The sequence below is a fragment of the Balaenoptera borealis genome (assembly GCF_965194805.1).
Source record: "Balaenoptera borealis genome assembly, chromosome: 3".
In the NCBI taxonomy this organism is placed as follows: Eukaryota; Metazoa; Chordata; class Mammalia; order Artiodactyla; family Balaenopteridae; genus Balaenoptera; species Balaenoptera borealis.
In genome coordinates this window covers 159,277,991-159,295,573 of record NC_138866.1, presented here as the reverse complement: position 1 = coordinate 159,295,573, position 17,583 = coordinate 159,277,991, and the positions used below count along the sequence as shown (strand labels likewise).

Below are 17,583 nucleotides of genomic sequence, written 5' to 3'. Positions count from 1 at the left end.
ATGTAGTATGAATCCATTTGTATAAACCGAAATACAAAACAGTCTATCTAAGAATACCCGTGTGTAGTGAACACACATCATGGAACCCACACGCCACTGTCACACGGTGGTTACCTCTGAGGAAGGGACATGTGACTTGGGGATGGGAACAAAGGGAACTTCAACTCTGTGAGGTTTCATTTGTTTAAAAAGAAAAAGACATGAAGCAAATATGACAATGCTGCTATTTGTTCATGTTGGGTGGTGAATATGTATGTGGCATTAATATACATGTAATAACACATGGGTTAACATACATGTAATAACACACAGGTGTTATTCTCCATGTGTTTCAGCATTTTTATTCATAACAAAAATTTAATGCAGAGAAGGGACAAAGGGTAGAATTGTCTTAAAAAAAGAGAGAGATCTGTGTGACTGTTACTAAGTGGATTCTGTTTAAGAATCCCTCTCAGCTTCCTATTGGCAATGAGGTCGTGTTTTGGGTTCTAAGATCTTGTATTCATTCCACAATATGTGCTGACACATTTTTTAAAAATTAATTAATTTATTTATTTTTGGCTGTGTTGGGTCTTCGTTGCCGTGCGCGGGCTTTCTCTAGTTGCAGTGAGCGGGGGCTACTCTTTGTTGTGGTGCACGGGCTTCTCATTGCGGTGGCTTCTCTTGTTGAGGAGCACGGGCTTTAGGTGTGCGGGCTACAGTAGTTGTGGCTCACGGGCTCTAGAGCACAGGCTCAGTAGTTGTGGCGCACAGGCTTAGTTGCTCTGCGGCATGTGGGATCTTCCCGGATCGGGGCTCAAACCCGTGTCTCTGCATTGGCAGGCAGATTCTTAACCACTGTGCCACCAGGGAAGTCCCTAACACTTCTTTTTGACCCACCTCGTTTATGGATGAGGAAACAGGCTGCAGCTACTTCCTTAGATAAACTAGGCTTTAAAGGCCCTGAGCGTGCTGTGCGCTGTGTGGCTCCCAGGGCTGGCCTGCATCTCATCGGAAGGAAAACGTCGGGTAAGATCCCTTCCATTGCTTGGCCTCTCCTGCTTTGGTGTGACTTACTCCCTGGATGACTGTGAACCTTCCAAAGTCCCCAGCTTCCAAATCCCAGCCTTTGGAGAGATCAAAGTGTGTTCCTATAACCGGAGGAACCATTTCACAGCAGGAAGACTGGCCTCAGGTTCCTGGGCACTGCCCAACCTCTGCAGGTGGCAACGAGGGGAGGGGCAGGAAAGAGTGGGTCTCCCGGCTGCTTCTGTGTCCTCGTCTCCTGAAAAGGAGGTGAAGTCTCCTCCCTCCCTCCTGCCCTTCACTGACGCCTGCACAGAGATGCTACATGGGGTGACCCATCGATACTCCTAGATGAGCTTTGGCATTTGTTAAAAGCAAGACAACAGACCCCAATAAAGCCACTTATGCTAAGCCCCACATCACCAAACCGAGACATAATTACAGTTTCTACTCTCCCAGAACTGAACTCAGAGGAGTCAATCAGGAACCACCTGATCAGCACTAGTTACACAATCTGCCTGATAGACCCCTGCACTCCCTAAAGAAAAGTGACCTTGCAGTAACCAACCCGCTTTTTTTGCCTAAAGTAACTTCCTTAATCTGGCTCCCCCTGGCCTGTCAAAGTCTCTCATTTTGTACAGCTAGACGGATGCTGCTAGATTTGACTCAGTTTCCGCAAATAAACTCTTACAATTTTTAATATTCCTCAGTTTATCTTTTAACAAGTTCTTGCAGACACAAAGGATGCCTTTGCAAGCCCATTTCCTCTCCTGGGCTGCTTTCTTTCCGGGGGTAACACCCTTCACGTTTAAGCATTTGAGTTCCTTTATTTGGGAAAATGAGCCTAAACCTGGCTCCCGGCACAAAGCTCACCAGCTCACGCTGTGAACAGTTATGCTGTCCCACGGGAGCGCTAGCAGGCTGACTGCTTTCCCACCCTTGGCAGCCCTGCAGCATTGACTGTTCTCCCTGTAATGGCCTGGAAAAGACTTCCAGATCCCGGAGACTTTGCTTCCTCTTTCCTCAGTGTGGGTACCATATGGCATCGACAGCTAAGCCCATGTTATGTTGGAGTCGAAGTCTTGTGATCTCTGGCAGTTTGAATGCAAATATGTCTTAAGTTGGCCCCATCTAAACAGGGTGCCTCCTAAAAGCCTAATGTCTCAAAACCACAAATAAAGGGAGGAGAGATTCGTGACAAGTCTCTCTCTCACAAACATAGTTTCTTCCCCATATAGAATTTGACTTCCCAACAGCTCGTCTCCAGGTGTGTAGTTCTCAGGAACCACAGACCTCAGAGATGAGAACTGGCAACTGAACTCTGAGCTGGGTGTGTAAGTAACTTAGCTCTCTGCTTTCTGCATGATCCACAGAGAACACTCCCACTGCTTCTCGTTCTTCACCAAATCCCGAGGCTCATTCTACTGTGGTAGAGGCAGAGCACTGGACGAGATGAGAAGCAGAACATTCTCTCAGCCCTTGGTCCACTTTCCCCTCCCTCCCTCCCTTCCATCCAACTTTCCATCCATTCATCCATCCTTCCTTCCCATATCCATACATCTATCCTTTTTTCCTTCTTGTTTTAACCAGTTATTCTATTTTCAGTTCTCTGCTGGGCACTGAGGATACCAAAAAAACCCACCAAAACCCCAAACCAACACCCCAAACAAACATAAACACAAATCCTGGCCCTGAAGGATCTGAGATCACTTCTCAGGGAGCAGACACAGGAACTGCATCTGGAAACAGGGCAGGTGAGGGTCATGAGCCCCAAACAGGAAGGAAGCTCCAACTCTACTCTTAGGAGGGAAAGAGAGAGATGACCTTGCTTCTGTTTCTCAAGTCTGGGGTTAATAAATACAATTGCATTCATTTTTATATCCATGGTGCTGTATAGTTTACAAAGCTTTATAAGGACTTGAATTATTGGCAGGACTTTTCCAGAGTGAGTGTGAAGATGCAAAAGACTCATTGATGCAGTTTCTCTTTTGTTTCATACTTTTCTCCCAAACACAGAAACAAGAGAGTGAAGTTTAATTTTACATGTGTGAAGCGTTTACTCTAATCCCTTCTTATGCTTACTGTTTCCAAAGACCTGGAGGAGACTTTTACAAAGGGCCAGATTGGGCCACGCAGGGAGCAAGAGATTTTGCCTATGAGCCTCTGGGGATCTATACCATGCAGAACACGAACAGGTGATTAAAAAAACTGAAATTAATTGAGCTGTAGGAAAAAATTCATCACAAGCTACCTTCAAAGAATCTAATCATTACTTTTTTTCCCCCCTTTTTATTCTGGAGAGTCAGAGGGGTCCCTTGCTTCTTCTAAAAAAGCAAGGAGTGTACAGCAAAAATAGGATTCAGTTGTACTTAATAACCAACTGAAAAGGGATAAGGGTAGCACAGGGAGAGGGTGGAAGGTGGAGGCACGGAGGAGGGGAAAGGAAGAGAGAGCTGGTGGAAGATGGGTGGGGCACCGGGTCCTGCTTGTCGGGATTACCAGTTCTACCAACTGCCTTTGGTGGTATCTCACGAGGGAAGACTGGCCAAAGCTCTCAGAACAGGCTGACAGTAGGGCTCTGTTTCTGACATATATGGCACTGATTACAGCAATATTACCTGCAAGGCTGGAGGACATCAACCTCCACACCTGTAACCCAGGGAGCCACACCTGAAAGGCAGCCCCAGGATCAACTCCACATGCCTCTAAAACAAGGGCCGCACAATCGCGGAGACCTGATAAAACCGAATGACATTTCTAATCACAAGGAAACTAATCACAAGGAAACTAATCACAAGGAACCAGACGGGGGACTTTGGTTCTTAGTTGAACACATTGCTTTACACAAACAAATACGACAAGTTCCCAGGCCAGCCTGCAACAACGTATTCCTTTGTGTTTTAGAAACATGTAATCGGTTTAACTGATTGCCTATGATGGTTAGAGCATCCTGCTAGGGCCTGCCCTGGTCACAGAGGAATAAAACCCAAAGCAAGGCAGCCAGCTGACTGCAAACTCGAGGGCTCTGCTCAGGGCTGTGGGGACACTGCTCGGGGAGGGGCCATCACCCCCAAATGGAAGCATGATGGAGTCCAAAGGCTGGATGGTGAAGGATCAGGACCGAATGCACTCGAGACTAAACAAAACACAATTTCAAAGACAGGCATTTGGTTTATATTGAACTTGAGAGAAAGCAGGAGGAGGAAACCTTTACCAAGATGCCCAAGGCACTTTTGGTTTTAGAAGTTTGTAACGTGGGTTGTCCCACCGATGTGACTTTAAACAGAGGTGGTGCCTTTTGTCACAGGTATGCCTCCAGGACTCCTGTGAGTCACCTGAAAGTCCAGTTTGGTGCCCAAAATGGGAGAAGAGTGTGAGAGATAAAATGAATAATGAGAGAGAGGAAAATCAATTTCTAAGTTATTGGGCAAAAATTGGATGAGAAAGAAACAATTTAGGGGTGAAAGAGATGTTGAAAACTTGTCCCAGCAGAGTTTGGTTACTACCTGGAGTAACATTCAGGGGTGGGAGGCCTCAGGGTGGATTGGGAGGAAGGGATTCTATGAAGAATGTGATGGTTAATTTTATGGGTCAGCTTGACTGGGCCAAGGGATGCCCAGGTAGCAGGTTAAACATTATTCTGGGGTGTCTGTGAGGGTCTCTTTGCAAGAGATGAGCATTTGAATCAGTAGACTGAGTAAAGAAGACCACTGTCGAGTAAAGAAGATGACTATCATCAATGTGCGGGCGCCATCCAATCCTTCGATGGCCTGGAGAGAACAAAGACGGGGAGGAGGGGACATCTACTCTCTGCCTGACTGCTGAGCTGGACGTGGGCTTTCTCCTGCCCTTGGACTGGGACTTACACTATTGGTGTCTCTAGTCCCCAGGCCTCCAGGTTTGGACTGAACTACACCACCAGCTCCCTGGGTCTCCAGCTTGCAGACGGATGGTGGGACTTTCCGCCTCCATAATCGAGTGAGCTCTGTGTGATAAATCCCCCGCTCTCTGTCTGCATGGATATGCATATCCCATCGGTCCTGTTTCTGGGGAGAACCTTGACTAACACAAGAAAGGAGTATTTTGCAAATCTGATGGTCGTGATTCAACATGGTGGTGTCTATTGAACATAAACTTAGGACCCACCATTTGCCAAGCAAAAATGCGGCTTAAAAATTGGCATTTATTAAAATATGTAGCATAGTCTGCTACCTACTAAGCATTGTCTTCCGTCAGGGGGTAATGTCTGAGAGCAGCTAGGCTGGGATTTCCAGGGTTGGGGTCAAACGGACCTAAAATATCTAATCCCACACCCTGATCTGCCAGAGAGGAGATGAAGGTGGTCACGGGGCTTTCCTCAGCTTCTGTTCCAGTGGTTCCCAAACTTTTGCATGGATCTGAGTCACCTGGGAGGTTTGTTAAAACAGACTGCTGGGCCCCACCCCCAGAGAACCTGATTCAGTGGGTCTGGGGTGAGGTCCAAAAATCTGCATTTCTAGTAGGTTCCAGGGGAACGCGGCTGCTGCTGGAGGGGTGTTGGGAAGACCCACACTTTGGGGACCACTGCTCTGCCCGCTGCGGTTTCCTTTTCACCAGGCTCTCGGATTTTAGCTTCTAGGCCCCGTTTAGTGAAATGTCCTTGACGTCTAGTACTTTAGGGAGATGTATGCAGCCTCGCGATGCCAGGCACAGCCGAGGCCATTCGCCGTCGTGGACCCTGCTCCGTGCTTCCTGGAGGAATCGCAGGGAGCCAGGCTTCTGAGGCTGGAGTCCTTGGAACGTTACTTCGCAGCTCCTGGCTACAAAGAATAGCACTTTCTCTCTGCTGCCGTCTTGTGTCGACTTCCAGATGCAGCCAAGCGTTTGAACCTCAGGAAGTGAACACTGTAATTGTATGGACTTGGTGCGGACAGATGGCTCTGATCACAGCCCTGGTGTGAATCATTATTTTCCTCAGGATGTTCCTTCCGATGGCTGAAGGAAGTGATGGATGACCGGAAGTGATCCAGAGACGTTGCATAAATCTCTGTCTTACCAGTGAACGAGGGCAGGCCACCGTGGATTGAATTTCCTCTGGTGATTTTTATATTTCCAAGTGAATCCAGGCCCCTGGTAAAGTTTGGTCCTTGAGCAGCTTCATAAAGTAAAGGAGAGGGCGTGCTGCCATTTTCTGCACTGAAAACAGCAGAATAAAAATGTAACTTGGGAAGTGGCTGCATCCGAGTGCATGGCAGGATGGGGATGCTTCTCTCCCTTCTGGGGATTTGCTAGACTGAACCCTCAGCTGCACCTTATTTCCTCAGGAGGTCCTTTTGCCCAAACTGGGACATCTGATCCCCTTAGGAGATCAGAACGCCCACCTGGGCTGGTTCCCGGGCGGGACACTGAGGAAGACAGGTACCTGGGGTCAGGAGTGTTTCTCATGGTGCTCAGGAAGCTACAGCCAGAGTGGGGACCCAGCCCTTGCCCAGTGCAGCCAGGACTTTTTTTTTTTTTTTCTGTTACAGTTTTATTTTTTTTATTCAAACAGAAAGTCACAAAAATTATAATCATCCTCATCAGTTCACTCAGTCCCATGTAATTAATTTTTTTTATCTTGATCTTTTGTTAGCACTTTTATGAATTCATCAGTTTTCCATTAGAGTTCTGAAAATGCTTATTCATTCAGTTCAGCAGTATAGTCAGTTACCAGAAAGCTGTACTTGTCAGTCATTTCCATGAATTCCTTGAAGATGAAACCTTTTATAGGAACATTTTTGCAAAAGCATCAGAGTACACCCAGAACTGTCTGTAAATGACAAAAGACTTAAAAATGACCGTGGTTAAAGATTTGATGAAAGTTCATAATAATGCAATTGACAAGGAAATTTAGTTATTTCTGATATACATTTTAAAATAATAACTAGAATTATGACTTATAACATTATACCAGAACATAAAAGATTTTTAGGAATTTCATGTAATGTCTGAAACATTTATATTAACATATTTCCATACAAATGACCCAAAGAAAGTTTAGTATTAGTTTTTTGGTTTTTTAAAAAATTTTTAAATTTTATTTTATTTACTTTTTTATACAGTAGGTTCTTATTAGTCATCAATTTTATACACATCAGTGTATACATGTCAATCCAAATCACCCAATTCATCACACCACCATCCCCACCCCCCACGGCTTTCCTCCCTTGGTGTCCATACATTTGTTCTCTAAATCTGTGTCTCAACTTCTGCCCTGCAAACCGGTTCATCTGTACCATTTTTCTAGGTTCCACATACAGGCGTTAATATAAGATATTTGTTTTTCTCTTTCTGACTTACTTCACTCTGTATGACAGTCTCTAGATCCATCCACGTCTCAACAAATGACCCAATTTCGTTCCTTTCTATGGCTGAGTAATATTCCATTGTATATATGTACCACACCTTCTTTATCCATTCGTCTGTTGAGGGGCATTTAGGTTGCTTCCATGACCTGGCTATTGTAAATAGAGCTGCAATGAACATTGGGGTGCATGTGTCTTTTTGAATTATGGTTTTCTCTGGGCATATGCCCAGTAGTGGGATTCCTGGATCATATGGTAATTCTATTTTTAGTTTTTTAAGGAACCTCCAAACTGTTCTCCATAGTGGCTGCACCAATTTACATTCCCACCAACAGTGCAAGAGGGTTCCCTTTTCTCCACACCCTCTCCAGCATTTGTTGTTTGTAGATTTTCTGATGATGCCCATTCTAACTGGTGTGAGGTGATACCTCACTGCAGTTTTGATTTGCATTTCTCTAATAATTAGTGATGTTGAGCAGCTTTTCATGTGCTTCTTGGCTATCTGTATATCTTCTTTGGAGAAATGTCTATTTAGGTCTTCTGCCCATTTTTGGATTGGGTTGTTTGTTTAATATTGAGCTGCATGAGCTGTTTATATATTTTGGAGATTAATCCTTTGTCTGATGATTCGTTTGCAAATATTTTCTCCCATTCTGAGGGTTGTCTTTTCATCTTGTTTATGGTTTCCATTGCTGTGCAAAAGCTTTAAAGTTTCATTAGGTCCCATTTGTTTATTTTTGTTTTTATTTCCATTACTCTAGGAGGTGGATCAAAAAAGATCTTGCTGTGATTTATGTCAAAGAGTGTTCTTCCTATGTTTTCCTCTAAAAGTTTTACAGTGTCTGCTCTTACATTTAGGTCTCTAATCCATTTTGAGTCTATTTTTGTGTTTGGTGTTAGGGAGTGTTCTAATTTCATTCTTTTACATGTAGCTGTCCAGTTTTCCCAGCACCACTTATTGAAAAAACTGTCTTTTCTCCATTGTATATCCTTGCCTCCTTTGTCATAGATTAGTTGACCATAGGTGTGTGGGTTTATCTCTGGGCTTTCCATCTTGTTCCATTGATCTATTTCTGTTTTTGTGCCAGTACCATATTGTCTTGATGACTGTAGCTTTGTAGTATAGTCTGAAGTCAGGGAGTCTGATTCCTCCAGCTCTGTTTTTTTCCCTCAAGACTGCTTCGGCTATTCGGGGTCTTTTGTGTCTCCATACAAATTTTAAGATTTTTTGTTCTAGCTCTGTAAAAAATGCCATTGGTAATTTGATAGGGATTGCATTGAATCTGTAGATTGCTTTGGGTAGTACAGTCATTTTCACAATATTGATTCTTCCAATCCAAGAACATGGTATATCTCTCCATCTGTTGGTATCATCTTTAATTTCTTTCATCAGTGTCTTATAGTTTTCTGCATACAGGTCTTCTGTCTCCCTAGGTAGGTTTATTCCTAGGTATTTTATTCTTTTTGTTGCAATGGCAAATGGGAGTGTTTCCTTAATTTCTCTTTCAGATCTTTCATCATTAGTTTATAGGAATGTAAGAGATTTCTGTGCATTAATTTTGTATCCTGCTACTTTACCAAATTCATTGATTAGCTCTAGTAGTTTTCTGGTGGCATTTTTAGGATCTCTATGTATAGTATCATGTCATCTGCAAACAGTGACAGTTTTACTTCTTCTTTTCCAACTTGTATTACTTTTATTTCTTTTTCTTCTCTGATTGCCGTGGCTAGGACTTCCAAAACTATGTTGAATAATAGTGGTGAGAGTGGGCAACCTTGTTTTGTTCCTGATCTTAGAGGAAATGCTTTCAGTTTTTCACCATTGAGAATGATGTTTGCTGTGGGTTTGTCGTATATGGCCTTTATTAGGTTGAGGTAGGTTCCCTCTATGCCCACTTTCTGGAGACTTTTTATAATAAATGGGTGTTGAATTTTGTCAGAAGCTTTTTCTGCATCTATTGAGATGATCATATGGTTTTTATTCTTCAATTTGTTAATAGGGTGTATCACATTGATTGATTTGTGTATACTGAAGAATCCTTGCATCCCTGGTTTTAATTTCTCCATCGAATCTGAATGAGATCCTTGCCAGGTAGAGTAATCTTGGTTGTAGGTTCTTCCCTTTCATCACTTTAAGTATATTATGCTACTCCCTTCTGGCTTGTAGAGTTTCTGCTGAGAAATCAGCTGTTAACCTTATGGGAGTTCCCTTGTATGTAATTTGTCATTTTTCCCTTGCTGCTTTCAATAATTTTTCTTTGTCTTTAATTTTTGCCAACTTGATTACTATGTGTCTTGGCATGTTTCTCCTTGGGTTTATCCTGTCTGGGACTCGCTGTGCTTCCTGGACTTGGGTGGCTATTTCCTTTCCCATGTTAGGGAAGTTTTCGACTATAATCTCTTCAAATATTTTCTTGGGTCCTTTCTCTCTCTCTTCTCCTTCTGGGACCTCTATAATGCGAATGTTGTTGTGTTTAATGTTGTCCCAGAGGTCTCTTAGGCTGTCTTCATTTCTTTTCATTCTTTTTTCTTTAGTCTGTTCCACAGCAGTGAATTCCACCATTCTGTCTTCCAGGTCACTTATCCGTTCTTCTGCCTCAGTTATTCTGCTACTGATTTCTTCTAGTGTAGTTTTCATTTCAGTTATTGTATTGTTCATCTCTGTTTGTTTGTTCTTCAATTCTTTAAGGTCTTTGTTAAACATTTCTTGCATCTTCTTGATCTTTGCCTCCATTCTTCTTTCGAGGTCCTGGATCATCTTCACTATCATTATTCTGAATTCTTTTTCTGGAAGGTTGCCTATCTCCACTTCATTTAGTTGTTTTTCTGGGGTTTTATCTTGTTCCTTCATCTGGTACATAGCCCTCTGCCTTTTCATCTTGTCTATCTTTCTGTGAATGTAGTTTTTGTTCCACAGGCTGCAGGACTGTAGTTCTTCTTGCTTCTGCTGTCTGCCCTCTGGTGGATGAGGCTATCTAAGAGGCTTGTGTAAGTTTCCTGATGGGAGGGACTGGTTATGGGTAGAGCTGACTGTTGCTCTGGTGGGCGGAGCTCAGTAAAACTTTAATCCCCTTGACTGCTGATGGGTGGGGCTGGGTTCCCTCCCTGTTGGTTGTTTGGCCTGAGGCGACCCAACACTGGAGCCTACCTGGACTCTTTGGTGGGGCCAATGACAGACTCCGGGAGGGCTCACGTCAAGGAGTACTTCCCAGAACCTCCGCCGCCAGTGTCCTCATTCCCACGGTGAACCATAGCCACCTCCCGCCTCTGCAGGAGACTCTCCAACACTAGCAGGTAGGTCTGGCTCAGTCTCCCCTGGGGTCACTGCTCCTTCCCCTGGGTCCCGATGCGCACACAACTTTGTGTGTACCCTCCAAGAGTGGAGTCTCTGTTTCCCCCAGTCCTGTCAAAGTCCTGCAATCAAATCCCACTAGGCTTCAAAGTCTGATTCTCTAGGAATTCCTCCTCCCGTTGCTGGAACCCCAGGTTGGGAAGCCTGACGTGGGGCTCAGAACCTTCACTCCAGTGGGTGGACTTCTGTGGTGTAAGTGTTCTCCAGTCTGTGAGTCAGCCACCCAGCAGTTATGGGATTTGATTTTACTGTGACTGCACCCCTCCTACCGTCTCATTGTGGCTTCTCCTTTGTCTTTGGATGTGAGGTACCCTTTCTGGTGAGCTCCAGTGTCCTGTCGATGACTGTCCAGCAGCTAGCCGTGACTCTGGCGTTCTCACAAGAGGGAGTGAGAGCACGTCCTTCTACTCCGCCATCTTGGTTCCTTATCTAGCCAGGACTTTTAACTTGGCTCCAACAGCATCCCCACAAGGCCAGAGATAACAGCTGTCCATGTTATTGATGTTCCCTCCTTCCCCCCCTCCTCCCTCCCTTTTTCCCTCCCTCCCTTCCTTCCACCTAGCCAGCCAGCCAGCCATCCATCCATCCATCCATCCATCACGTCTATGTGTCTATGTATCTACCTATATATCTATCTATTGTCCATCTATCTATTTCTATCATTTATCTGTCTATGCCTTATTTAGTAGAAATGTATTAGATGTCCAATACATGGTTCTGAGTTGGGTGTTGGGAGGGGAAAGCAAAGATCTTAGCTCCCCTCCAGGACCTAAGTGATATCATCTCTTTTCTGGGGTTCTCTTTTAGGATGGGGGAAACTTTCCCTAAATCTCCCTAGCAGACATCCCTTATCTTTCCACAGCTCCCCAACCCCTGCCCCATCGCCCACTCAGCAGACATTGGGCAGAGTTGGACTAATGTTCATTCCTGAACCAATCGCTGGCAATGAAGTGATGGAGATTTGCTTAGACTAATCATTGGGGTGAAATGGGTGTTGGGGGCCCACAAAGGGACCACCAGGGAACACAGTAAAGGCCACCTACTGTGGCCTAGGACATGCGTGATGTGGCATCAGGAAATACAGTGGAAGGGAAGGAGGGCAGGGAGATTTATTCTGGAGGTGGAGGGGACATTCTGAGGGATTTTAGTCAGGGAATAACAGGAGCTGGGAGACAGACAAACAGATGCAGAGGTTGGAGGCACGAGATGCGAGGCCCGTTAAAGTTTCTTTGAGGAGTGGGGGAGAGGTAAGGAGAGGCAGCAGTGAGGGACAACAGTGAGGAAGGTTGTGCCCGCCAGCTCAGACATAAAAGCAACTGGACTGACAGAATGACTGCATTAAGTCTGGATGGTGGTCTCGTGAATTTAAGCCTGAGTTCCTAGGAAAATGGCAGTCTCTCTCCCTCCCTCCCTCTCTCTCTCTCTCTCTCTCTCTCTCTCTCTCTCTCACACACACACACACACACACACACACACACACACACACACACATACAGTAAAGGGATCAAGAGATGGAGCTGGCTGACCACCCCCTTCACTCAGCTTAGGACCCTGGTTCCACCTGCAGCATTCCCTCAAGACCAGGCTGAAACATCAGCAAGACCCTGTGCAGGTTTGGGGATAAGGTGTGCAAAATGCAACCTCCTTCTAGACTTTGCCCCAGCTCTGCTGGCCAAGAAGATGCATCCTCATCTAAGGCTTGGACCAGCCTCCCTGGGCACCTGCTGTGCACGTAATACAGGAGGGAGGAGAAGGACCTTTCTGCCATGAGGGCCGAGGCGTGTCTGTGTCCCTCTTGGAGCCAGATGTCACGTCCTTGCTCTCTTGTCCTCCTTTGGGACAACCTAACCTGACTCAGTTCTGGCCCTGCAGGACACTAGACTTGTAGGAGGACTGGCCGCTGGGCAGAGCAGAGGCCACATTTTCTCTGACACGGCCTCACGCCAACACTTAACGAGCGGGGAGACAGGAGGGGCAGCAGAAAGAGTTCCCATCTGAGCTGAGGGAAAGAAAACACTATTTTCCAAAATAGTATATTTTCAGGAAATCAAGCATTCAAAGGGAGATGGAAGCTCGAAGTCCAACACACTTCACCTGGAACAGGTCAGGTATGCAGCCTAAGTGAGCCCAGAGACCCGTCAGGGCCTGTCAGCATTTTACTCCCCCAGATAGAAGAGGGCCTTTTGATTTAGACCAGAGAGAAGAAATCTGGGCAACTGGGACTTCCCTGGTGGTCCAGTGGCTAAGAATCTGCCTTGCAATGCAGGGGATGCGGGTTCGATCCCTGGTCAGAGAACTAAGATCCCACATGCTGTGGGGGCAACTAAGCCCACGTGCCACAACTACTGAGCCCTCGAGCCACAACTAGAGAGCCCACGCGCTGCAAACTACAGAGCCCACGTGCTCTGGAGCCTGCACATCACAACTAGAGAGAAGCCTGTGCACTGCAATGAAGTAAGACCTGACACAGCCAAAAATAAAAATCAATAAATATTAAAAAGAAAGAAAGAAATCCAGGCAACTGTATTCACATCTCCCAGGTCTGTTCCTGCTTCTCAAACAGCACACCAGTCAAGGAAAATCTCAGGGTCGGGTGCACCCGCCTGAACTTAGGGAAGGTGCCAGCCATGGCTCACCGTACGTCTGAATGTAGACTGGCAGGCCAGCGTGTCCTTGTCCCACAGGCTCAGAGCTAAGCTACGTGCTGAATTATGTTTGCCTCTCAAGGACACTTACCCCAAAGCTTGGTTAAAGACCCCATCTCCAAATGCAGTCACGTTGGGAGTTATAGATTCAACATGAACTGGGGGTAAGGGGGATATAGTTCTGTCCCTAACATATCAATATTTGGTTTACTTCCTCTGTACTGTAAGATTCTAAAGATCTGGGACCATTTTTTTTAAATTAATTTTTATTGGAGTATAGCTGTTTTGGGGACCATGTTATATTCACCTTCCCCAGTATCTGGCACAGAGATAATCCACACATACTGGTAGAATGAATGGATGAAGGCAGGGCTACAGGGCTGCCATGTACAGCTGCCCAGGCTGTGTACTTCACAACTCCACCCAGACTATGGTGTGAATAGAGCCTCCTGGAGTTATGTAGGACTATGTCCAGTTGGATGACTATGCTCCTTCTTCTAATGAAGAGAATTTGGGATGTGCTTTTTTCTTAATTTCCCCAAAGTTGCTATGCTATGCTCCCATAGCTGTGTAAACTCTATGTACCTCAAGTGTAAGTATTATTGTATCAATTAGGCTGTGAATAACAGAAAGCTGACCTCTTGTCTAACACATAGGAGGATTCATTATTTTTACATAGTAAGTCTGGGGGTAGATAGGTACTGCCTGTGGTTTAGAGCAGAGGTTGACAAACTTTTTCTGTACAGAACCAGATAGTAAACATTTTCAGTTTTTTCGAACGTATGTTGCAACTACTCTACTTTGTCATTACAGGGCAAAGTCAACCACAGATGAATTGCATGGCTGTGTTCCAATAAAACTGTATTTACAAAATAGGTGGTGGGCCAGAATTGGCTCATGGGCCACAGTTTGCCAACCCCTGGTACTACGGAAGGTTGAAAAGAGAGAATGCCAGGGAGGAACGGTCGGGAAATGGTCAAGATGGCCCTGTCCTGCAGAAGGTTCCTAAGCTCGCAGACCACACCAGCTTGTCTCCACAGTTGCCACAAGTTCAGCTGCCCTTTGGGGTTTCTGACCTTTGAACCAATAGTGATCAGGGTGTCTGACCTGTGAACCAACAGTGATCAGGGTGTCCCGGCAGATCGGCCCGGCCTCACGACCCGTCCACAGTGCCTGGAGGGTGAAAGAGGCCGCAGCACCCTGTCCTCAAGCCAGAGAGTCAGCGAAAACCAGAGATAAATCAGGGCAACTTCCACCTCAGCAACCAGCCCCGCCATGCTGGTGGGTCGGCGATGGACTGCCACCCAGAGGGACACAGAGTAGACCCTCCGGGCTCTCTGTGACTCCCCCTAAGGCTGGTCCTCTCTCCCCTGCAGAGGGAGACGTCCTCCTTCCCCCCGCACCGTACCTCCCACGGCGGCGCATGGGCCTGGGCCCGACCCTTAGTGGAGGCTCTAACCACCCACCCGCCCGGCCACGCGGGACTGGCCACTTCCAGACGGCATCTGTCCTCTCTTTGCACAACTCAGGCTTTGCTCTGAGATGACGGTAAAGCTCTTACTCACTGGCCTTCATTCTCTCCTTGGGATCGAAGCAAATGAGTCTGCTTTTCCTCCCGCCTGGCAGTCAGTCCTGCAAAGAATAACGATGGAGGTTATTCGTCTCAGCTCGGGCTGTCACAACGCAACACAACGGCACAGGCCAGGGGCTGAAACAACACACATTCGTTTCTCACTGTCCTGGGCGCTGCCAGGCCCAGGTGAGAGCCTGCTTCCCAGCTTGCAGAAAACGGTCTTCTCCACGTGTCCTCACAGGGCAGAGGGAGGGAACTCTGGTCTCTCCCTTCTCGTAAGAAAACGAATCCCATGACCCTCATGGCCTCATCTACCCCTAATCACCTCCCAAGGCCCCGCCTCCACGTACCATCACAGTGCGGGTTAGGGCGTCAATACAGGAATCTGGGGGGACACAAGTTACCAGTCTGTGACATTTATTAAGCTCCCATTTCTTGAGCCTCTACTGTATATCACAGGAGCTGTACTGGGGATATATTCCTTTCTTCTCTGTTTTTCAGATGAGAGAAGGTTCTGAGAGGTTAAACCATTTATTCAAGATTGTCTGCATGTCTCAGAGAACAGATGAGCCAGTCCACTCCGTGTAAACAAACGAGGATGGCCTAATCTTGTTCCTTCTCTGGAAATGTATTTTTTGCCTTCATAAGAGCTCCAGGCCGCATTGTGACTGTCGTGGGCCCGAGGGACTTCTGCGTTCATGGTCTCCTCCCCCATTAAAAAAAAACACACACAAAAAAATTATATTTCATGATTGTGTTTGTAGGATTATTACATATTCCAGGCTGGATTATTATATATTCATCATTATTATATTCACTTTTTTCCTCCTTCAGTTTTGGAAGAACTTGAAGTTGAAATGTTTTCATTTCGGACTCTTAGAAGCACCACGGACCAAGCACTGCAGCATCCCTGCCTGGAAAAGTCAGCCTGATAACGAGCAGGCCAGGGATTTAGCCAATGGGTGGGCTGCCGAGGGGCTGCTCTGGGGGAAGTGGCACCTGGGCTCTGTAACTACTGAAGCCTGAGCCAGGAGAGATCCCCGACTTAAGCTTTTTAACCTCAGCAGGAACCTCCCTTAAGCTTGGGGTCCTCCGCGTGTCTGCAGCTCTCATGGATGAGCTAAGGGTTCACCCCAAAATTCTGGCCAGCCACTTGAGGAGTCGCCATACCCACAGACACCTTAGCCTCACTGGCTGATGGATGACCTGTGGGGTGAAAGGTGCCATGGGGGAAAGCCTGGCATTCTGGTGTTTGGCCACAAGGGGGCACCGATGGTCCGGCCTGCTGCCTGGCACCCAGGCCTGGTCCTGCCCGCCTGGATCTCAGCCCTGTCAGCCTGGCCGCCCTCCTTCTGGCCCAGGTTTGCTGAGCTGTGTGGCCCTGGGGCAGGAGTGTCACCTCCCTGGCCTCAGGCTCCTTACTGAAACACTCAAGGTGGACTGTAAAGATCTCTGAGGTCACTTCTGCTCTCAAATTTTAATTCTGCAGGAAATACAGCCGGGCCAAAGCACAGCTGTGTGCCCCAAGGCCGGTTTCGCTTCTGCTCTGCAGTTACCCTGGCTGGGCGAGCTGGGCCAAGTCACTTTCCCTCTCTGGTTCGCACTCGCTTGCTGTAAGAAAGAGGCCTTTCAGTGGGCCACCAGCCTGTCTGGAGTGTCCCCGGTGACCTTTGACTTCTCCTGATGAGAAAGGGCTGGGGGCTGGGCCACTGCAGAGCAAGGGGGCTGGACACAGGCTGCTGGGGGCAACCCCACACCTGGAAACCAGAACCTTCTGCCTTCCGCCTCCAAGGCCAAGAGGAACTCCTGGTTCTGGGGCTGCAAAACCAACCCCAGATCCTCCAACAAGAGCTTTCACTGGCTCTGCCTGGACCCCACTGGGATGAGGGATATTAGATGGTTGCTTTTTGTGGGAAGTGTCTCCACGGGGCTGTGAATTCCCTGGGATTTGAACACCCGGTGTCTCCAGCGCCCAGCCCAGTGGCTGGCAGCAGGCCCCACGATGAGCAGACGTGCTGCACAAGAGTCAGCTGGGCGCCAGTTAAAAATACAGAGTTCCAGGCCTGTTCCTGTGATGGATTTTGTAGGTTTGGGTGGGCCCCTGAAAATCAGCATTCTTTCAACGGGCTGCTGGGTAAAAGCACTCCACAGAAATGTTGAAAGAGTGAATAAGTTTCATTAGCGGGTGGCTTTTTTTTCCCCCTATCCTTTTTTTTTTTTTTTTTTCTGGTTTCTTTTTGTTTTAAATCGTATCTCAGCATCTTGGAATTTGGGGAAGAGGGATGTAAAAATAGCCATTTTTCAGAGGCAGGCTTTCCCGTCTCATGTTTAGTCTGGGACCGCGTCCTCAGCCTCTCCCGGGCTGCGGTCACTGTGGAATGCTGGTGGCAGTGCACGCCGGGCGCCCCCCCAAACCCCTGGCGCTCAGCCCCCCGAGCCTGCCCAGGACAGCTGGGCACCACCAGCCGCCTCCTGGGGCTGGCCGAGGGCACGCCTGAAGCTTCCCTCGTCCTGGTGGGCCTCGACTGCCCCAGCACAGGAGAAACAGTCGAGCGGGTAAATGACGTCTGCACCAGAGAACAATCTAACTCACAGACGCAAAGTACTCGCAGCTGAGAGTACTACCTCCCCACCTCCTACACCCCAACCCCGGCCAGGTGGGACGACGCCACCGCCCCTCCTCCT

General features: G+C 47.1%; 1 protein-coding gene across 1 annotated transcript in view; it reads left to right on the top strand.

The window, feature by feature from the left end:
* The window catches only part of ASB13 (ankyrin repeat and SOCS box containing 13), a 44,127-nt gene extending 27,757 nt beyond the window's left edge, over window positions 1-16,370 (top strand). The window contains exon 6 of the mRNA XM_082387170.1: window positions 15,400-16,370. Coding sequence (XP_082243296.1) covers window positions 15,400-15,416 — 17 coding nt within the window. The 3' untranslated portion in view covers window positions 15,417-16,370. The remainder of the gene's footprint in view (window positions 1-15,399) is intronic.
* Window positions 16,371-17,583: the final 1,213 nt, after the last annotated feature.